This window comes from Saccopteryx leptura, chromosome 10, assembly GCF_036850995.1.
Source record: "Saccopteryx leptura isolate mSacLep1 chromosome 10, mSacLep1_pri_phased_curated, whole genome shotgun sequence".
Lineage (NCBI taxonomy): Eukaryota > Metazoa > Chordata > Mammalia > Chiroptera > Emballonuridae > Saccopteryx > Saccopteryx leptura.
This window is the reverse complement of record NC_089512.1, coordinates 34,355,831-34,378,221: the sequence shown is the minus strand read 5'-3', so window position 1 is coordinate 34,378,221 and position 22,391 is coordinate 34,355,831. Positions and strand designations below refer to the sequence as shown.

Here is a 22,391-nt window from a genome sequence, read left to right as displayed (position 1 = left end):
CTCAGTGGTAGAGCGTCGGCCTGGCGTGCAGAAGTCCTGGGTTCGATTCCCGGCCAGGGCACACAGGAGAGGCGCCCATCTGCTTCTCCACCCCTCCCCCTCTCCTTCCTCTCTGTCTCTCTCTTCCCCTCCCGCAGCCGAGGCTCCACTGGAGCAAGATGGCCCGGGCGCTGGGGATGGCTCCTTGGCCTCTGCCCCAGGCGCTGGAGTGGCTCTGGTCGCAACAGAGCGACGCCCCAGAGGGGCAGAGCATCGCCCCCTGGTGGGCAGAGCGTTGCCCCCTGGTGGGCGTGCCGGGTGGATCCCAGTCAGGCGCATGCGGGAGTCTGTCTGACTGTCTCTCCCCGTTTCCAGGTTCGGAAAAATACAAAAAAAAAAAAAAAAAAAAAAGAAAATGTACTCTGGCTTTAGTAGGATTAATTTTAGCACTTATTTATCAGTATGCTAATTTCACACATATGCCTTAATTGAAGTAGGCTATTTTTCTCCCTTTATAAGTTAGAAAATCGGTCCTCTACAATGAGAAGTCTTGTCCTAACAGTTATTTATTCAGTCCTTTATTGTACCCTTCTCCACCCTGGGAAAGAATCTCTTTTAGTAATTCATCAATTAGAAGTACTTTTAAAAAGATTCAAATATTGTCTCTTTTTCTATAGTTGATTTAATTTGCCTAATTAGACACTTTTTGAAATCCATGTTTAAAATTTTAATTTGAGCATCAACTATGTGGGAGACACTCTTCTAGACAGGACACTTAAAAAAAGAAAATCTTGCCTGACCAGGTGGTGGCGCAGTGAATAGAGTGTCGGACTGGGATGCGGAAGGACCCAGGTTCGAGACCCCAAGGTTGCCAGCTTGAGCGCGGGCTCATCTGGCTTGAGCCAAAAAAAGCTCACCAGCTTGGACCCAAGGTCACTGGCTTGAGCAAGGGGTTACTCAGTCTGCTGAAGGCCCGCGGTTAAGGCACATACGAGAAAGCAATCAATGAACAACTAAGGAGTCCCAACGAAAAACTGATGATTGATGCTTCTCATCTCTCTCCATTCCTGTCTGTCTGTCCCTATCTATCCCTCTCTCTGACTCTCTCTGTCCCTGTAAAAAAAATAATAAATAAAAATTAAAAAAAAAAAAGAAAATCTTATTACATAATTTCAGTGTATTAAACATATAACATGATCTACTCTGGTTCAAATGGGAGAGCGCGGAGATGGATTTCAATCAAGTAGATAATGAGGAATTCTGGAAAGTGTTTCATCAGGAGAGTAACAAAACTAAGGCTATGCTTTGGGGTAGAAAATCAAGTGACAGCAGTGTTTGGGATTAACTGAAGCAGGGAGAAGTTGGAAGTAGGAGACCAGTGAGGAGAATACTGTCATCTTTCAGGTGAGAAGAAACAAAGGCCACAAAAGTGAAGGACAAATAGCAATAGGGGAAGACAAAAGTTTCGAATGAGATCACTGAGGCAGGAAAATCAAGAGGAGGACAGAGGACTACACTTGAGAGAATATCGCCAAGTTAGGGTTTGAAGATGAGAGACATCCAGCAATGAAGAACAGGACCATCTTTCCCAATGTAAAGATTCATAGGGTTAAGTATGGTCCTTTTCTCATGAAGCCCAAGCAAAGCCACCAGCTGCTCTTTGTTGAGATCTTCAAGCTTATCTCAATTCCCAAACAAAAGGTTAAGATCACAGTAATTTCAAAAGGTCAAGTGTGCAAGTACCTTTAGCCCCATATCTCCAGGGAATCCTCGTAGGCCCTATAATTTTCAGCAGAAAACAGAAGTAAATCAACACAATGCTTCTATGGTCTGATCAGTTTTTCTTGTGTTATTTAAGTTTGGTTCCTCAATGAGAGAAATAATTGTTTTCTATATTTACCTTTACTCCTTTTCGTCCCATCTGACCAGAGCCTGGGATGCCATAATCTCCCTGTGAATAAATCAGTTCATTTCAATTTCTTCAAAATTGACAATTAACCGTAGTCTATTCCAGGGAGATTATAATATGAGGAGAGAAGTAATGGAGACTTGCAGGTGGAAGGGGCTTAATCAGTGACCTTGAACTCTAGGAACATGCATGCTGTTGGATTTTCATCACTTTCTGGTATGTGCCTGATATTTCTTTGGCCAGCTCCACTCTGCAAACACCGCAAGAGGCAGAGGAGTGGTCATTCAGAACTTTCAGAGTCAGTGGCTATTAATTGCCTAGAAAATTAGGAGTTGGTCCAAATTAGGACATGACTGGGCAATCCTGCCCCAAAAGAATTATAAATGGCCAATACACATATGGGAAAATGTCATCATCACTAGCAACTGAAAGAATGCAAGTTGAAACATTAATGAGATACCATTTTTTTTTGTCAATAAAATTGATAAAAATAAAAATAAGGAAGTGGCAATATCCATTGTGGGCATGGGTGCCCTGACGCAAGCTCTGTCCTGAATAACCAGTGGGCGCAGACATCATTTGAATTTTTCTAAGGGCTTTTTGCAATAGAGTTCAAATCTTATTTAGATGTGTACATAATCTTTGACCTAGCTGTGCTACTTCTAGAAATTGCTATGCATAAATGAATGATAGTTTTGTTCCACAAACTTAGGTACAAGAATGTTTATTTCTGCGCCATTTATGATAGTAAAAAACTAGGCCCTGGCCGGTTGGCTCAGTGGTAAAGTGTTGGCCTGCCGTCTGAAAATCCCCGGTTCGATTCCCGGCCAGGGCACACAGGAGAAGTGCCCATCTGCTTCTCCACCCTTCCCCCTCTTCTTTCTCTCTATCTCTTTCTTCCCCTTCCTCAGCCAAGAGCAAAGTTGGCCCTGGCACTGAGGATGGCTCCATGACCTCTGCCTCTGGTGCTAGAATGGCTCTGGTTGCACAGAGCAACACCCCAGACGGGCAGAGCATCGCCCCCTAGTGGGCATGCTTGGTGGATCCTGGTTGGGCACATGCGAGAGTCTGTCTCTCTGCCTCCCAGCTTCTCACTTAAGAAAAAAATACAAAAAAAGAGTAAAAGACTAAAAACAAACAAAATATTTAATAAGATATTGGTAAAATGAATTAAGGTACACGCATTCAATAAAATATTCTGAAGTTAGGAAAAGTGATGTTGAGGGGAAAGTATAATCACATGGAAATAGGCTCCTGATACTTTGTTAACAGGGAAAAATAGAGTGATTTTCTTTGTATTTCTAGAATGTTAATAAATATTTCAAAATGGTGGGATTATAAGTAACTTTCTTACCCATGTCCCCTCTTTTATGCTTGGTAAGCTTTCTATAATCTCTATTTGTAACAATGGTAATAAACATTATTTTTAGAAGGGAATAAAAGATATTATTCCTATATTGGCTGCGCTTTGAGCCCCTGGTAGAGCCAGAGCCACTAGAACAGATGCCCATTTCTTGGCCCTATTCCCCTCTTCTTCTTGTTGCCCTGGAGTTTTGCAAGAAGGGAAGAAAAATGGGTAGTGTTATTTTTCAACCGACATGTGTCTATATGGCCATGTTGTTGTTAAAATATTGAAAGGCCTGTTCTGACTTATCCATTATCCTCTCTGCATCCTGCTTTCCTTCGGATGGTCTCTCTCACTTTAACAGACTAGCTATAGAGTGAGAACTGCAGCGGGTGGGAGATATGCCCCCACATCTTCCTAGGGGGTGCTGAAATACCTTCACCCCAGGTGGGGTCAGCTCCCTTCTCTTTGCCTCCAACTGAGGTCTTGGAGCTGAGAAAGAGTAAGGGTCCTAAAACCTCGTACCTGTTGTCCTCGCTGTCCAGCTTGCCCCACTGGCCCAGGGCCTCCGGGGAGTCCAGGTTCTCCCTAGGAAATGGGACCAGAAGAGTTTCAGATTGGTGAAAGCAAACCTAGCTCCCACCACAAGGAAGTTCCGTCTGCCAAGTGGGGAGACAGGGTTCTCAGTAAGCGTTCAATGCTTAGTGAGGTGATGAGGTGCAGAAAACAAATCATGATCTTCCCAAAGACAAGCAGAAAACATCAGCAGAACACAGGGCCATGCTCAAGGACTGCTTACTCAGTGTTCCAGCAGGACTGAAGGAGAAGGCAGGCGCAGAGTGGGAAATTTACTCTGGGGAGAGCTGCTCATTTGCTCCTCCAACAGTGATTTATTGTTGTGGGAAGTAAACCGTAGAACACGATAGGTGTGATTTTGGTTGGAAAGGGAGACAGACAGGCAATTCTAAACCTGGCCGATGAAGTTCGGTGTGCTATGGCAGAAAAGATAAGGGGAGTCTAAATTGGATTCGGTGGGGCTGGGAAATTGGTTGCCTGAAAACTGGGCACACGGAAGCTGAGGCTCGAAGGTTGAGTTGTGTGAGCTGAAAAAAGGGTCGAGGGAGAAGTGAGAAAAACCCGGTAGAGGGAAGGCATTGGTGAGAAGCCTGGGGCAGGCACGCAGGAGGGAGAGGTACTTGAAGCCTGAGAATTGAACAGGTTCAATCAGCAAGAGGCCTCCTATGCTACTTTAAAGCCTGGAGATTTTCCTACGGGCCAAGGGGAGGTTAAGACTGGCTACATCATTTGTGAGCTCAGTGTAAAATGACAGCAGAGGCCTCTTGTTCAAATATTTACTTTCCAGATGGTGACACCACGCATTAAACCTATCATGGGGCCCTTCTAAACTAGGTCCCCTGAGTGACCACACAGGTTTCAGGCCCAGGAGCTGGCCCTGAGGGAGGGAGCTGCTGAAAGGTCTTAAGCAGGAGGGTGAGATTCTGAACAGTTTGCTCTCTGACAATCTCCAGAAGAGCCACAGAAGGTAAGTTGAGTTAGACAGAGAGCAGGAAGCCACATGCACAAGTAGATTTGAGTTCTCATGCTCCCCCGCCCCACGCCCCTTTCGGCCCAAGCAGGCCACCATGTACACATTCAGGGAATCAGGAGGTTGGGATTTTTTTTCAGAGTTGTTATGTTAGAATGAGTGAGATCACTGTGTCTCTCCTACTGAAATCAGGCAGTTTCTTGGAGAGGTAAGCAGTTACCTCTCCATGGGAGGGAAGGAATGTGTTAGCATGGTGCTACTGTCTGTGGCAATGGGATTTTCTGTTTGTTTGTTTTGTTTGTTACCAGAGGAGAAGAGGGGTAAGGGGGTCAAGTACATGGTGATGTAAGGAGGCTAAACTTTGGGATGTGCACAATGCAATATATTATAGAATTGTGAACTGGAAGCTTATATAATGCTATTAACCAACATTACCCCCAATAAAGCTAGAAATAAGTGAAGAAATAAAGAAATAAAATCCCGTTGATATGTTAGCAGAAAGCTCTTGGGTGTTCGATAGTGCCTGGATTCAAACACCTGAGGAATTAACATAAAAATCAAGAACAGAATGGAGATAATTTTCTTCTCAGGACTTGAAATCTAGAAGAAATAACACGTACTTTCCGCCCCGTAAGTCCAGGTCTTCCAACACTTCCTTTCGGTCCCGTGGGCCCAGGAGAACCCTGAAAGAAAAGGGGAAATGGAAATACTGGCATCGCATCAATTCATAGAAGACCTATGAGACTAGTTCTGCTTTTCTTCCTGCCGTTGCCCACAACTCCTTGATGCTTTCTTAACAGGAAACCCAGCCACGCAGGGAGGGAGGCATCTGGGCTGCAACCTGAGGACTCGGGCTCCAGTCCTGGTGAGAAGACCACAGCCTTCATCGGCAAGGACACCATGTCCACATGGGGCCTAGAACCAGAAAAGGTGCCTTTGACTCGACACACATTCTTTCTGAATGTGGCAAATTTGTTGTAACGCCCTGATTTCGTTAGAACAAGAGACTGTGCTGTCATTGGCGCACTATTTGTGACATTATATTGTCGCTGCACCACGCACACATACGAAACAATGTCTGAATGTGTTCCAGTTACCCAATCTGCAAACGGACACAAAACGTCTTTTGGCAAACAGGCTTGGAAGCTAACTGAGCAGACCCGGGTCTCCCTAGCCTTCTGAACTCTCACCAGCGGAGCCGAACATTTCCCACATGAATCCCTCACCGCCCAAACTCATTACTCACTGTCAGAAACTCAAGAACCAAAGAGACTCAGAGGGTGAATTCAAAGCCGAACTTGGGAACGAAATAAATTTCAGTAGGAAGGATCTTCGGAGAAGCAATTTCAAACAGCTACAGTCAATGGAGATATGCATGGCTCAGATCATTTTTAAGAGTTAGAACAACCAAAATAATGTATTAGGTTTTAGGTTTGTTTTTGTATTTTTCTGAAGCTGGAAACGGGGAGAGACAGTCAGACTCCCGCATGCGCCCGACCGGGATCCACCCGGCACGCCCACAAGGGGCGACGCTCTGCCGCGACCAGAGCCACTCCAGTGCCTGGGGCAGAGGCCAAGGAGCCATCCCCAGCGCCCGGGCCATCTTTGCTCCAACAGAGCCTTGGCTGCGGGAGGGGAAGAGAGAGACAGAGAGGAAGGAGGGGGGGTGGAGAAGCAAATGGGCGCTTCTCCTTATGTGCCCTGGCCGGGAATTGAACCCGGGTCCCCCACACGCCAGGCCGATGCTCTACTGCTGAGCCAACCGGCCAGAGCCTGTATTAGGTTTTGAAATGTTCACGAGTCAGCAAGATTAGCCCTCTTCTGAATGATTTCTTTAGGCTGGATCCGTGGGTCCGTGCTTTCTGAGGAACAGTCCAGGGAAGGAGAAAAGGGTGCTTGAGCTACGTACAAGGATCTGAGATGTGCTAAAAATCTGTTCCAACTTCATTAAGGAATGGAACACTCCCTACGTAGATAATATAAAATATAGTATATATAGGAAGATGTTTCTGAAGTAATAGGACCATGAAGAGTGGAGACAGTTGACTGACGTTCCGGAATCACTCACCTGAGGACCTTTATTCCCCTGGCTCCCCTTCTGTCCTTCCCTGCCCGGAGCTCCTCTGATCCCCTATTGTGGTAACAAGAGAAACGGAGGGCAATGAAGTCAATGAGAACTTACTTTATTCCAGTGTGTTTTTGAAGCACTCCTATGGTAAAGCCTGGAAAAGCAACCGTCTAACCCTCCAAGCAGCCTTTTGACCCTGAGATTAATGATCACTTAGAAGAGGAATAGAGGGGAGACCAAGCCTCAATGGTACAGATCTGACTGGGGAGTTAATTCCCAGCTTGGGTGTAACACCTTCATCCCTCTCCGACAAGGAGAAATGGAGAAGAGACTGAAGAGAGAGATAAAATCCATAGAAGAAGTAAGACACACACAATGGTCAGACGGCTCCTTTTATGGGGCAGGTTCCCTGGGTCAAAGTGCTTTTCATGTGTAAAATAGAAAGCAAGGTTGTTTCAAGTCAGCATAAGAGGACATTTCAGCAGCAGACCCCATCAGAGGAATTAAATCATGTTTTGCGCCACATTTCCATCAAATGTGTGGTTCTCAGATGGTTCTTATCAGCAGGGAAACTGGAAGTGATGATAATGTTTCTCACTATCAAAGCACCAGCTAGTCCAGAGGTCCCCAAACTTTTTACACAGGGGGCCAGTTCACTGTCCCTCAGACCGTTGGAGGGCCGCCACATACAGTGCTCCTCTCACTGACCACCAATGAAAGAGGTGCCCCTTCCGGAAGTGCGGCAGGGGCCAGATAAATGGCCTCAGGGGGCCACATGCGGCCCGCGGGGCCGTAGTTTGGGGACGCCTGATACACAATGGCCCTGGCTGCTCTGGGCAAAGGGTGGCTGGAGCCACTGGGCCAGCCTTGGTTCACTGCCTGAGCATCAAAGGCCCAGGGAGCAGCTGAGGCTGTGTCACCCCTCTCCTCACAGAGCCTGGGGGTGGATCTGGGTTGGTCCTGTGGTCATTTAATCTAGAGGATCTGCTTCCTGGTGGCTTGGTTCAGGAACCCCAGAACCATGCAGAAGAATACTAAATTCCAGTTTAGCATTAAAATCTAGAACTTTCAAAAAGAAAAGAATAAACTCTTGGGAAGGTCTCAGAACGCACACATAGACACAGGCCCTTCCAGACCAGTTTCGGCTTAAAGCGGACTCCGTGGGGTGACTGAATATTTACCTGGTACAAAGCCATTCTCTAGGAATGACCCTAGCATTTTCCTGACACGGAAGGGAGACAAACACGCCCTGACTCCAGTGCCCGTCTCACTAGTGATACGACTAAGAAAGAATACAAACGGCCCACCGAGAGGCCTATCTGATATTCCAGAAGCACTGTCACCCCCCATGGGGTGAGCTGTAGGTGAGTTGAGTAACACCTTCCAATTCCTAACTTTCTTTCATGAGAGTCTGACTACAGGACTTCAGTTAAGGAAAATCAACTTGTTGATCCTGATATTGATTACTAATATAATATTAAGGTCTTAATAATCCAACATGCAGACATAATACCAGGTGGGCACAAGCGCATGCCTTTAAAAGTGAGCTGCAAAAGCAGAAACAGGTTAGATGGAGAAACACCCCCCACCATGAGGAGAAATGTAGAATTCTAGAGACAGGTACCATGGGGGAGGGCAGGGCTTGGTTACAAATTTCTCAGTTACTGTATTTATTTTTATACAGAAAAACCTGCCATCTTCCCACCGGAACCACTCAGCATTATTTAGCAGTGTTCATGAAATGTTTCAACACACCTGTGGGCCTTGTGATCCTCCAGCTCCCTGTGTACCCGGAGGTCCAGGGTTTCCCGGCTCCCCCTGATGAATGAGAGTTTTTAGTGTAAAGGTTTTCTCCACATAGATCTCCATACAGATCTTCTCTTTATAGCACCTAGTACTATGGTACACAAAAGTTCCTTATTCTAGTAAAGTTCACTCCACTGCAGTCAATTCCCAGTGCATATGAAAAGCATTCAAGTGCATAGCATTGGAGATTTCATGGTTTCTCTTTTCTATGGAGTGTCTATGAAGAAGGCTTTGCCTTCGGTCAGGTCTGTCCTGTCCCCGGTAGCTGACCTGATCCCCGTCCCCATCAGTGGGGATCATGTCCAATGCTCGGCACTTCCTACCACATCCTTGTCAAATGCTCCCTCAATTCCCAGTGCATTTGCATGTGAGAATTTCCTTGGCATCACCTACCACAGAGGACAGGAAGCAAAGGATACTCACGGGCGCACCTCGGTGGCCCCTGTGGCCTTCTCTTCCCTGGAAGAGAAAAAAGCAAAGAGTTAAGGTATGGGTGTCTGGGTGGAGGTTCCTTGGAGGCGTATCAGCCTGCCTCATTTTCCAACAGACATAAGTAACAAGCAGCTCTAAGCAATAGCTTCCTTGAGGCACCTTCTAAAGATGAGTTTTCACACTAGGCACTTAATTATGAATTAACATTTGGGGGATTGATTGCAAACACATCTAAAAGTCATTATAGACCCAGCTCCACTCTGAAAACCTTTGACAGTTATCCAGGAGGCTGGTTGGAGAATCAAACCGTCCTGAAGAACCTGTCTTCTAGCTTTCCTCTCCTACAAGTCCCACAGAGCGCTGTCTGTTAATCAGAGGCTTCCTGTGTACAAACCCCTGTGCACACCCACATCTCTGTCCTGAGCCCCTGGTTGTGTCTTGGGGGAGAATAAAAAAATTGTTAGATGCAGTACTTCCTATGGGACCACTGGGATTCATTTCCATGAAATCATACAAGAAGGAAATGACCGATGGAGTCTGTTCAATCATGTTGTGGTCCAAATGGCATCTCCAGGCTCATCTGAGAAAAGCCAGCTTGATCTTCGAAGCTGGAATCAGTCTGCGTCTATCCAGAATCGACTTCCCGTTGCCAGCTCAGGCTCTCCACCTAGTGGCTGTCTTTGTTTATTCCATACAGTAGCCAAGCTAAACGACGATTCAGGACCCAGATCCTGTTTTTCCCTAAACAGCAACAATAAGGTGTGTGCCCTCACCTCCCCCCCTACCATCCCTGCCTTTCTGAGAGAGCTGTGGAAGAGCTCAACCACCAATTTACTTTGTGTTGGGATAAACAACTATGATTAGTTTTGGTACAAAACAATACTTTTAAATTATTCATTCATTCATTTCTTTCTTTCTTCATTCATTCATTCATTCATTCATCCAGAAAGGTAACCATGGAAATTATTTCAGAGCACTGCCCACCTTCTGAAGTTCCTTAGAATAAACTACCTGACCAAATATCACCTCCACCAGTTTGGCTGATGATTAGAATTCCTCCATTGAGTTTGTGTCCCTTAATTCAGGTTCTGTTCGCTTTTAAAATGCAAATACTTTGGGGGAGAAGTTCCTCCTTGTTAAAATGTCAGCTGTTTGTACCTTGATGTGACTACTAGTGTTCCCGACATATGAAAGCAAAGAAGAAACAGTAAAGAAAAGTTGAGGCCACTGTTTCCATGATGTCTAATTCTGTCTCCATTAAAGAGGAAGGCTATAATAGCATTGGTTCTCTGTTCGGACAGTATTACACAATGGTTAGGGATGTGCCCTTAGAAGTCAGGCAGTCTGGAGTTCAACCCTGCCCTCTAAAGCCTCTGTGGCACAGAGCATTTGCACAATAAACTTCAGTCAGGGTGGGTAGGAGCCCAGACGGCGGTGCGACAATCTCGGCCCAAAAGTCAGTCTACCACTTAGTACCTATCTTGGTCCTGGGCAGGTTGCTCAAGGTTCCTTGATTTTTCTCATCTGTAAACTGAATACAATAATAGTATCTACTACATGGATTTTTGTAAGGATTCAATGAATTAATCTTGAAAGTAATTTGATCAGGATCTGGCATAAAATAGGTGCTATAGAAGTGTAAATACATACTGTTATTATTGTAAGTATTCTATGTGTGTGACAGGCAAAAGGCAGTGGACTTGGAACGTGATTTTAAATGCTTGGTTCTCAGTATATCCATCCATTTGTGGGGGGGGGGAGGGGTGCAACAGCTAGTGCAGCAATTAATTTACATAAGTTGAAATTGTGTCAGGAGGAGGTAATGCCTTACATTTGTTTGTGTTTTTAGAATTTATCACCCACTTCAGATCTTCTGACCCTCATAGAGAATTCTGACCTTCACAGGAAAAGTGGAGGAGAGAGTAGAAACATTTGGTGTTGTTTTATATCCACCGCTGCCTTACATAATTCGGGAAAAAAGAGGTTACAAAGGAGGAAATGGGTGGGGAAGAGGAAAAAGATGGGGGAGGGCGGCTAAGAACCACCCGTCCTCAGAGTGACTTAAAGCAGCAATTTTCAACCATTTTCTCTCATTGCGCATATAAACTAATTACTAAAATTCTGCGGCATAACAACAAAAAATATTTTACCTATCTGACAAAAAATAGGTATAATTTTGATTTACAAAAAGAAAAATAATTATTATCTACCCTTTTTACTCAAAGTGACTTTTAAAAAAAATCAGGTGTTAGACTTGTATATAAAGATTTCTGGGGCCAAGAATTCACCAATTAATGCAACTTTATTATGCAATGTGACCAATAAGATGCAACTCTGCTATATGACCTATATATTTATGGTTCAAGACAGGGCATTCACACCAGATGGCTATCATGTTAGATGTTGTAATTTTTCTTTTATTTGACAACCTAAGGGAAAAGAGGTCAGTTCCCCTGACTGGTCACATATTGCATGTTTTAAAAAAATTCTTGTGGCATACTGGTTGAAAATTGCTGACTTAGAGTAATCACTGGTGCTTCCAAGTAGTAATCCCCTGTCCCACCCCTAGCATCTCTTTTTAAAAAGTGCCTGATCTATAGTGACAGGTATAAAGTTATTTCAAACTAAAACTGTTTTCTCTTAAACCAACAGAAATCCATGCTTAGCTTTCAAGTTTATAGCATTTAGTTCATCATGCTGCCCTCTTGCTTCTTCTGATTAATTTTACTGATCTCGTGTGGAAAAGAGGTCTCAAAGAATCTTACCAGAAGCACTGGCAAGCCTAAGCCAACCTACTGTAGATCCTTTCCCTGAAGAACTAGGATTCAAGATAAACAGAAGCAAGAGGAAATTAAAACACATTTATCCATGTTCTATCCCAGAGAGAAAGGCAATATGCCACAGCCTTCTAAGTGATAAGAAGATTCCAAGATTGTAGTAAGAAAAAAAAAAAAAAAAGCTAAGTATTTTCCATTCCCTTTTGAACAAAATTCAGGGCCAGATCTAGGATGTTGAAATTTATTCTCTATTTATGATCTCCATGCGGAGTGTGTGATAAAGAGGTTTCTCACACATGATAAATATCATCTCTAAGTTTTATTAGTCCCCAATGAGAAAAGTGATTTCTTGGTTGTTCCTGAAAAAGAAGGGAAGATCTAATATCGTTGTTTTGGGCTTGATATCACATGAGATGCTATAAAGTTATCCTTGGATCTTGAGGTTGCCACTGATCATCATTGTTTGGGTTCATTTGGGAAGAATGTATCTGTGTTTCTTCCTCCCCCCTGGCTATATATGAAGAGCGTTTACCCAGTTTCTGATATTTGTATATAAGCTTAAAGATGCTAAGTTACTAGAGGAGGGCTTTTGTGTTAAAGTCATTGACGCTCTCAAAAGACATTCAAAAGCTTCTGGGAGGTAGAAAGGGACAAGCAAATTGACACAGTGGTTCTCAAACAGGGGGCGATTTGCCCCCACCCCACCATCCACCACCGACATTTGGCAATATCTGCATGCATTTTTGGATGTCACAACTGAGGGGAGAAGGTGCTACTGGCGTCTAGTGGGGAGAGATCGGGGATGCTGTGAAATGTTCTCTAATGCACAGGACAGCCCCTCTTAACAAACTATCTGGCCCAAAATGTCAGTAGTGTCAAGTGTCCACCCTGGATCAACCCACTCTGCAGCAACAAATATCCTGAATGCCTCTGTGGCATCTTCAGGTGATAAGGAGGGGACATAAATGTCCACAAAAATACTTACCCTGCTTCCTCTGGAATTAGGACTGCCTTTCGTCCCTTTTGGTCCAGTTCTACCCTAGAAATGCAACAGTGCACCGAGATCATAAAGCAAGAAGATTCTAAATAAATTACAAAGGCATCAGCATCAAAACCTCAAGCACTATTAAAAGAGCAGAACAGAAGTATCATACTAGACTCTTTCTGCATAGGAACGCTATTGGGTATATATCCATTCAAGGAGAAAAATGGTAAAGCAACATGCATTGCTACTATCAGTTTCCCCATATATCACCTGTCACAAACATAATTATTTTGCCCGTAGACTTGTAACCTACTATAAACAAAAGGCTCTTTTTTCAATGTGAACTTACGGGTGTTTGTTCAATTATAGATGGATTACATATGTTATTAAATCATTAATTTAGACTTTACAAAAGCCTCAGCTCAGTAACAGAATCAACTCATATATGCAAGATCCAATTACTTGTCCTCCTTGTTCGCCTTTGGAGCCTTTCTGTCCTTTGACGTTATTGTTTTGTCCTGGATTACCCTAGAGGAAGATTTAAAAAGAATTGCAGAATCAAAAAAAATACCAGCTTTTTTTTTTTTTTTTTTTTTTGCAAAATAGTACAATGTTCAAGTACTAAGGTACTTGGACTAAGTGATGAGGGATGTGAGAAAATCCGCCATGTTTGAAACTCATAGATTTTTTTTAAAAAAATGAAAGTAATAGTTGTCCAAGTTTGGGAGGGGGTGTGTGGTGATAAATGACAAGTGATTAGAGAGCATGCTGAAGCCATGGTGAATTCTCTCTCTGCACTGGCAGCTTCACTGAGGCACCAGTCCAACCATGTGTATGCCAGTCTCTTGAACGTGTAATAAGATTCCCCTGTAATCAAGTCTACAGATAGGGAATCTGCGAGACTAGAAGCCTGATAAGCAAAACTATGGAAATTTCCCCTCCAGAAGAACTTGAAAGTCCCAACATAACATAGAATAAATAAGATGGAACTTTAGTTCCCAGTTCTGAATTTTGTACATAATCAGCCCAAATCAGACATAGACATATTTTTCGCAAACAAATAAGTCTTGGTCAATCTACCTCCCCCCTCCACTCTCAAAATAAGCCTTTGCCTACAGGTTAGCAGGAGACACAAGGGAAAGGAAATAAGAACTGTGGAACAATAAGAAATTCAGAGCCAGGCCCTGGCCGGTTGGCTCAGTGGTAGAGCGTCGGCCTGGCGTGCAGAAGTCCCGGGTTCAGTTCCCGGCCAGGGCACACAGGAGAAGCATCCATCTGCTTCTCCACCCCTCCCCCTCTCCTTCCTCTCTGTCTCTCTCTTCCCCTCCCGCAGCCAAGGCTCCATTGGAGCAAAGATGGCCCGGGCGCTGGGGATGGCTCCTTGGCCTTTGCCCCAGGCGCTAGAGTGGCTCTGGTCGCGGCAGAGCGACGCCCTGGAGGGGCAGAGCATCGCCCCCTGGTGGGCAGAGCGTTGCCCCTGGTGGGCGTGCCGGGTGGATCCTGGTCGGGCGCATGCAGGAGTCTGACTGTCTCTCCCCGTTTCTAGCTTCAGAAAAATAAAAAAAATAATAAATAAATAAAATTAAAAAAAAGAAATTCAGAGCCAAATGGACCCTAGTAACTTACAGCATCCCCTGGAAAGCCTTTCTGTCCATGACCCCCACGGGGGCCTCTGGGACCTGGGCTGCCCTGAAAAAATAAAATGAGTTTCTGAGTTAATTTGTAAGAGGCTTTTTAAAATGATATTCTAATGTCAAGCACTATGTGCATTTGGAGGGGAGGATATCATTTGGATCAAATGATCCACGTTCCCAACCAGGTTCCCTCAGATTTCTCAAGCAGAACTAAATCAATTTTTAAGCTGTGGTGAGACTGAGAAATGGGAAATATTCTCATACTCTAGCATAATGCTGTCCAACAGAACTTTCAGCTGTGATGGAAATGTTCTAGATCTGCGCTGTCCAATATGGTAGCCGCTAGCCATATGTGGCTACTGAGCCTGGGAAATGTGGCTAGTGTAACCAAAGAGCAGAATCTGTCACTTCAATTAAGCCAGGGGTCCCCAAACTTTTTACACAGGAGGCCAGTTCACTGTCTCTCAGACCGTTGGAGGGCCAGACTATAAAAAAAAACTATGAACAAATCCCTATGCACACTGCACATATCTTATTTTAAAGTAAAAACAAAACAAAACAAAACGGGAACAAATACAATATTTAAAATAAAGAACAAGTAAATTTAAATCAACAAACTGACTAATATTTCAATGGGAACTATGGGCCTCCTTTTGGCTAATGAGATGGTCAATGTGCTCCTCTCACTGACCACCAATGAAAGAGGTGCCCCTTCAAGAAGTGTGGCGGGGGCCGGATAAATGGCCTCAGGGGGCCGCATGCAGCCCGCGGGCCGTAGTTTGGGGACCCCTGAATTAAGCCAAACTTAATAGTCACATATTGCTACTGGGTACTGGATTGGACATTTCAGCCAGTCTAGCAACTTCTATAATTAAATTCCCCACTGAAAACCTCTACAGGGATGTTCCACTCTTGCCTCAAACTCATTTTTTTTTTCCAACTCAACTCTCCTAAGCCAGGATCCTTATAGGCATCTAGCCTGACGCCCAATTTCTTTCTCCTCTAAGTCACCTAGATCTGGAGATCTTATGTCCCAGAGCCAAGACTAGGATGAAATAAGCAAGTCACCTATGGTGCAAAATTTAGGTAAGCATTCACTCTGTACATAATGAGGGCTTCCCTAAATGTTGCACCTTAGCTATTCACCCCAGTCCATGCTCTACCATGTCCTTAATGTGTTCTGTTTCTGTCCTCACTGCCATGCTTTTCCTGAAGGCTTCATCCCTTCTCACCTTGATTGCTACACTCTCCTCTCCCCTTTGTCTTGCATCTGTGTCATCTCCAATGCATCCTCCACACTACTGCCAAGAAATATTTCTAACAATTGGACTTCCCCCGCTCAAAATCTTATAAGTCTCCCTATTCTCTAATGGTTAAAAGCCCAGCTCCTCTGCGTGGCTCATCAGTGCCTTCCCAATCTCTCCCCACCATCTCTTGAACTTGACCTCCCTCTACCGCAGGGGTCCCCAAACTACGGCCCCGCGGGCCGCATGCGGCCCCCTGAGGCCATTTATCCAGCCCCCACCGCACTTCTGGAAGGGGCACCTCTTTCATTGGTGGTCAGTGAGAGGAGCATAGTTCCCATTGAAATACTGATCAGTTTGTTGATTTAAATTTACTTGTTCTTTATTTTAAATATTGTATTTGTTCCGTTTTGTTTTTTTATTTTAAAATAAGATATGTGCAGTGTGCATAGGAATTTGTTCATAGTTTTTTTTTATAGTCCGGCCCTCCAACGGTCTGAGGGACAGTGAACTGGCCCCCTGTGTAAAAAGTTTGGGGACCCCTGCTCTACCGCTTCTCTAATACTCCTCCCAGGCGGAATAACTGCCGTGTCCTCAGGCCTCCGTGTCTTTGTGTATGCTGTTCCCTCTGTCTGGAATGCCCTTCCTCCACGTCTTGCTAATTCCTATTCGTCTTCAGCACAGAGACCATTTTTTTCCAGGGAGATTTCCTGAACTCCTCTCCCACCCTGCTGAGTTAGGACTCTTCTCTGGGCTCCCATGTGGATGCCTACAACATGGTCCCAATCACATTCCGTGTTGCCATTAGCTATATGTCTGTCTGTCTCCCCAGCTTTACGGTAGAATCCTTAAGGACCAGGACAGTGGGGTTTCATTTCTGATTCTTTGGTACATAACTCAGTGCCTGGCACACCCCAGATATTCCAAAATATTTGATAAGTAACTGTATCAGAACATAAAAGCAGAGCTGTTTAGAACAAGGTAGGTACATATTAATTAATGAGTATTGAAATGAATGTAAAATAAAAATATGTTTTACTGTGATTTGTTATACCAAGACCACCAAAAAATTTTGTCTCTTTCTCTTGTTTTTTTTTCCCCCTCTGATACAATAAAGAGAACATGACAGCTGCCGACAGGTGAAAGCATTCATCCTTAGCCTTCTGATAAACACGCCCATAGAGGGTCCTTTCATGCCTTGAAATTTCTAGCTAGAAATTCTTGAAAATTACAGTTACCACTTGCTCTAAACTAGACTGCAGCACCTATTCAGTGGTAATAGGCCTTCCTTAGGTAGTTCAGTCAGCTGTCAATTTCATCCCTAATAACTACTGACACACAGCAATAAGGATTGTCTCTATCACCAAGCCCTTCTGCTCTGATGTACTAAAAAGTGTTACCTGAGATCCTGGATCACCTTTTTCTCCCTTTTTTCCAGGAAATCCATGAAAGCCCTAAAAGAAGACCAGGAAAACAAAATCCCCATTAAAGCGTGTGTGTGCGCGTGCGCGCGCGTGAGCGCGCGCGCACACACACACACACACACACACGTGCGCGCGCATTTCAACATTCTGCTGATTATAAGGTATTGAAGAAAAATGGCTCACGTCTTCCCCATTGAGTCCATCAATCCCGTCTTCTCCTTGTTCCCCCTAAGAGACAACAGTGGACAGCAATCAGCCAAAGGCGATCTCTGCCACCCGCTTATCGGGAAACTCATCCCATGAGGAGATACAATTTGGGAAGAAACTACAGTACCTCATATCCAGAAAATCCTTTGGCTCCCTGCAAAAGATAAAACATCTCTCAATGACACATCAAAGAGAATGTGGTTTCCTCAACTGTTGGAGTAGGGAAGGGCTGCCTCCCAGAAGACTGTGAGTGTGTGTTTCTTTAGTCGCTTTTGGCTCCTATAGCCACAGAGAAGTTATAGATATAGTGCTCACAAAAATTAGGGGATATTTCAAAATGAGTATGAAGCGGTAAAAAAAAAAAAAGCATTTGATTTTTTTTTTAATTAAACAAGAACATCAGAAAAGCAAACGACAAGTCAAAGAAAGTTGTTTGATTATGCAAATAAGATGCAAAATTAGCTTTTATTTCATTGGTGAAAAAGCGCTATATACAAAAGGCTGAAAGTACTGGAGTATCCGTATGTTTCCTAATCCCCTAATTTTTGTGAGCAGTGTAGATTTAATTAATGCTTGAAACTCCCTAATTGGCAGATGAGGAAACTAACATGTATTTGGAGACAGGCAAAGAGGGAGAGGAGATGGACAACAGAAAATGAGGGAGGGAAGGAATGGAGGACAGAGTATGAGGATGTGTGGAGAATTTAAAATAACACTTCCAGAAGAGGCTTACCTTTTGACCCCACTGCCCTGAACATCCTGTAATCCCTTTTTCTCCTGGGGGTCCAGTTTCTCCTCGTGTTCCCTAAGAGAAGAGACCCAAACAAGTATCCAAAGTGATTCTTTTTCCAGAAGCCACCAGCCATTTAGTGTTTAAGAGTGACGCTAGAGCGGGAAGTCACTCCAAGCTTTAAACCAGGGGTCGGGAACCTTTTTGGCTGAGAGAGCCATGAACGCCACATATTTTAAAATGTAATTCCATGACAGCCATACAACTGCCCGTGTACATTATGCATTATCCAATAAAAATTTGGTGTTGTCCCGGAGGACAGCTGTGATTGGCTCCAGCCACCCGCAACCATGAACATGAGTGGTAGGAAATGAATGGATTATAATACATGAGAATGTTTATATTTTTAACGTTATTTTTTTTTATTAAAGATTTGTCTGCAAGCCAGATGCAGCCATCAAAAGAGCCACATCTGGCTCACAAGCCATAGGTTCCCAACCCCTGCTTTAGACAAACAGATCCTCCCATAAACTCATTTATTTAACTCTGTTTTCCCCTTTAGTCAAACATTCTTCTGATCAACCTTCAGGGATCCCTTTCAGATCCAAGATCACACAGAGGTGCAGGATGAGCTCTTCGCTGACTCTGGTAAGACTTATTGACCTTGACCTCTGGTCCAGGGCCTAAACGCTACCCTATAGAAGTTAGCACGGCTGATGGTATAGAAACAAGTCAGTGCCAGGGGACTGAAGCTGAGTTGAGCAATGACACGACTCTAAGCCAGTGCTCATGGGAAGGCCCACCAGGTTAAAGATCCTCAAAGTCTGATGAGCCACGCAGGAAGAACCCTCACGGTCAATGACATGTGCATCTCCCACCAGTGCTGCTTCTCCCAGGAAATACCTAAATCCAGGTAAATGCTAGAATGCAATGACTCCCGTGGGAACAGTGTTGTGCTCTTTGCAGGCAGGATCACCTGACTGTCTCTTCCCATTGTGTCCCTTTTGCCTGGTTCAAATCTGGGTACGGAGCAGGTGCTAAAGGTTTGCTGTATGGATAAATAATTTTTTAGCATTGAGCTTAATTCTCTCCTCCCTGGTAGGGAAGAGAAAAAATGATTTTCCTTTCCCCTGCTTTGCTTTCTTTATTCTGAGGATTACTCTCAGGAAAGTAGGAGGCCTGGCCCACCGCCACAGGTTGCTGGGAAGCGCTGAAACATTCCAGCTTCCCATTGACTGGACCACCAGCCAGCTGCGGGCTCCGTGCCAGGCAGTAGTGTGGTGTGAGTCCCCAGGGGTGGGCTCCAAGACCTCTCTGCAGGTACAGGGTGGGGGGGGGGTGATTTACAGCACTCCTCTGAGTGTTCATTTTATAAACTGCAATCTTAGAGGAATTTATAAATGTTTATAGATGAGGAGACTGAAGGTCAAGAAGTTAAGTATCTTGTTAAGGTTTCACATCTAGGTCTGCCCTTGACTGCCTGACTCAGGAGACTGGGTTTTTAATCATAACTTGCTGCTCAGATGAGGAGCTGGCCTCGATTCCAAGGGGAAAGAGACGCAGGCTGGGTGCTTCTTGAACTTTTCCCACCCCATGTGGCTTCAGTTCCTCCAAACCCATTTTCAAAATTTGATTGATGAACCAAATGAGAATTCTGCGTTTAGGGTCAAAGATTGAGATTAGAAAACCTCTGTGAACCATGTAACCACAATTCTGCACCCCTTTCCATGGGCTAAGCACTGGGCTTCAGACAGTCCTGTTAGACCCTGTGTGGAGGTGGAGAAGAGCAGCACACCCAGCTCCCTGCCATGATAAAAACGTGCCAGAAAACAGGCAAGCTTGCCCTTTGTGATTTAGACAAGGAGAAAGGAAAAGAACAGCAACCCATTCCCCCCAAACTACAAAGAATATATATAAACAAAACCTACCACCTGTTCTTTAGGAAAATAAAGCTTTCTATAAAAAAAGGAAAATCAGTAAGTTTTGTCGGGGGCGGAGGAGTGAGTCACAAAAACTTACAGGGTCTCCGTCCTCTCCCCTGTGTCCTCTGATGCCTTTCAGACCTGGGGACCCCTGAGAGGAAAGAAAGAAAAATAAATTTAGGCATCTTCCATCAGTTCAAACTTGTGACATTCACTGGGCATTGTAGTTAAGTCCCTCCCTTCCACGTGGTTGTCATGTTTGCAGGTGTGGCTCTGAGTTTGGGGAGGGTCTGGCAACCTCTGGAGCTGGGTTTTGTCCCTACACCCATCTCAGAAGGTGGCCCTCCTGAAACCTACAGGAGACTGACCTTTGGAATCCACCTTGCACCTCAGGGCATCAGCGCCAGTCTCCCGCCTCAGAGAGCTGCTCTAAGGACAGCGGTGACCACCACACTCTTTAAACAGCCAAAGCAATAATATTTCCAAAGAGATCATTTTACTATCTTCTGCTTTTCTGAGAGCTCAAGGAAGAACAAGCACCTCTTCCAACAATGAGGTTACGTATATTTTAATGGCAACCGTTGCTTCCTCTGCTCTATGTGGCTTAACTGTCTCATGGCTTCATTGTGGCAAGGATTTCAGTTAAGGTTCTCTTTCTTCCTCCTGCTCAGTATACCAGGGGAATTGTGCTCTTGGAATATAACTGACCTGAGCAAAGCGATGAGAGAAAACCATGCTAAACAAAATATTACAACTCAGGAAAATATCCAAGATAAATTATCCTTCTACGAGCATGGACAGTACTGGACTCAAGAACAAGTATTGTATGTGATCTCTTAAAATAAAAGAAACCAGTCTCTTTTGATTGTGATAAATTAAAACCCATTTCAAAAAATGCATGAAAGTAAATAAAATATCAAGATACAGCTTCATTATTATAAGGAGAGCATCTGTGCAGCCGCCACCCAGGCCAAGAAAGAGGACATAGACGGTCCCCAGATGTACTGTTCACCCCAATCACAAGCTACTCCTCCCCCATCCTAGGGTGAACCCTCCCGACTTATGAAAATACTTCCTTGCCTTTTTAAATACCCCATTATTTAAATATTCATCCCTAGACACTATAAGTTCGTTTTACCTTCTTCAAAATTTTTTATATATAGAATCATACCATATGTATTCTTCTGTGTTTCACTTTCTTTGGCCATTACTGTGTTTATAAAATTTATTCATATTATGAGTAGCTGCAGCGCACTCATTTTCAACCTTAGAGCACTCCATTGAATGAAAATACCATGATATCCTTATCTATGCTATTTCTGTGCAATGGATCTTTTATAATTCATTTTTAAAGTGCTATTAATTTGCACTGCTACGCTCTTTTTGCAGTTCAGTAAGATTCCATTGCTGATGAAGTACAACTTTACCTACTATTTTTAACACCTCTTGACACCTTTTTAAAAATTTTTATTAAATTGATTGGAGTGACACTGGTTACTAAGATTATGTAAGCTTCAAGTGTATAATTCTTTTTTTTTAATTTTTAAATTTTATTTAGAAAATTAACACGGTGACATTGATCAGTAAGAATACATAGGTTTCAGGTAAACATTTTTATAGCATTTGAACTGTTGATTATGTTGTATACCCATCACCCAAAGTCAAATCATTTTCTGTCTCCTTATATTTGTCCCTCTTTATACCCTCACCCCATTCCCTCTCTCTTCCCCCTTCCCCACACCCCCTTCCCCCTGGTAACCACTTCTCTTTTATCTTTGTTCATTGGTCTGTTTCATATTCCACCGATGAGGGAAATCATACAGTTCTTAGCTTTTTCTGATTTGTTTATTCTATAATACATCATCAATGTATTGCATTGTGTGTTTACCACCCAAGTTCAAGTCTTCTTCCATCATCATATACAGCAGGGGTCCCCAAACTTTTTACACAGGGGGCCAGTTCACTGTCCCTCAGACCGTTGGAGGGCTGGACTATAAAAAAAACTATGAACAAATCCCTATGCACACTGCACATATCTTATTTTAAAGTAAAAAAACAAAACGGGAACAAATACAATATTTAAAATAAAAAACAAGTAAATTTAAATCAAGAAACTGACCAGTATTTCAATGGGAACTATGGGCCTGCTTTTGGCTAATGAGATGGTCAATGTGCTCCTTTCATTGACCACCAATGAAAGAGGTGCCTCTTCCGGAAGTGCAGCAGGGGCTGGATAAATGGCCTCAGGGAGCCGCATGTGGCCCGCGGGCCATAGTTTGGGGACCCCTGATATACAGTATGTCCGTAAAGTCATGGTGCACTTTTGACCGGTCACAGGAAAGCAACAAAACATGATAGAAATGTGAAATCTGCACCAAATAAA

General features: G+C 43.9%; 1 protein-coding gene across 1 annotated transcript in view; it reads right to left on the bottom strand.

Moving 5' to 3' along the window:
- The window catches only part of COL6A5 (collagen type VI alpha 5 chain), a 114,755-nt gene that overhangs the window by 38,234 nt on the left and 54,130 nt on the right, over nucleotides 1–22,391 (bottom strand). The window contains exons 13-27 of the mRNA XM_066351842.1: nucleotides 20,106–20,159; nucleotides 18,090–18,161; nucleotides 17,484–17,510; nucleotides 17,333–17,377; nucleotides 17,126–17,179; nucleotides 14,474–14,536; nucleotides 13,310–13,375; nucleotides 12,848–12,901; nucleotides 9,077–9,112; nucleotides 8,603–8,665; nucleotides 6,848–6,910; nucleotides 5,400–5,462; nucleotides 3,759–3,821; nucleotides 1,880–1,930; nucleotides 1,723–1,758 (exon numbers count right to left, since the gene is read on the bottom strand). Of these exons, the coding sequence (XP_066207939.1) occupies nucleotides 1,723–1,758; nucleotides 1,880–1,930; nucleotides 3,759–3,821; nucleotides 5,400–5,462; nucleotides 6,848–6,910; nucleotides 8,603–8,665; nucleotides 9,077–9,112; nucleotides 12,848–12,901; nucleotides 13,310–13,375; nucleotides 14,474–14,536; nucleotides 17,126–17,179; nucleotides 17,333–17,377; nucleotides 17,484–17,510; nucleotides 18,090–18,161; nucleotides 20,106–20,159 (810 nt within the window). The remainder of the gene's footprint in view (nucleotides 1–1,722; nucleotides 1,759–1,879; nucleotides 1,931–3,758; nucleotides 3,822–5,399; nucleotides 5,463–6,847; nucleotides 6,911–8,602; nucleotides 8,666–9,076; nucleotides 9,113–12,847; nucleotides 12,902–13,309; nucleotides 13,376–14,473; nucleotides 14,537–17,125; nucleotides 17,180–17,332; nucleotides 17,378–17,483; nucleotides 17,511–18,089; nucleotides 18,162–20,105; nucleotides 20,160–22,391) is intronic.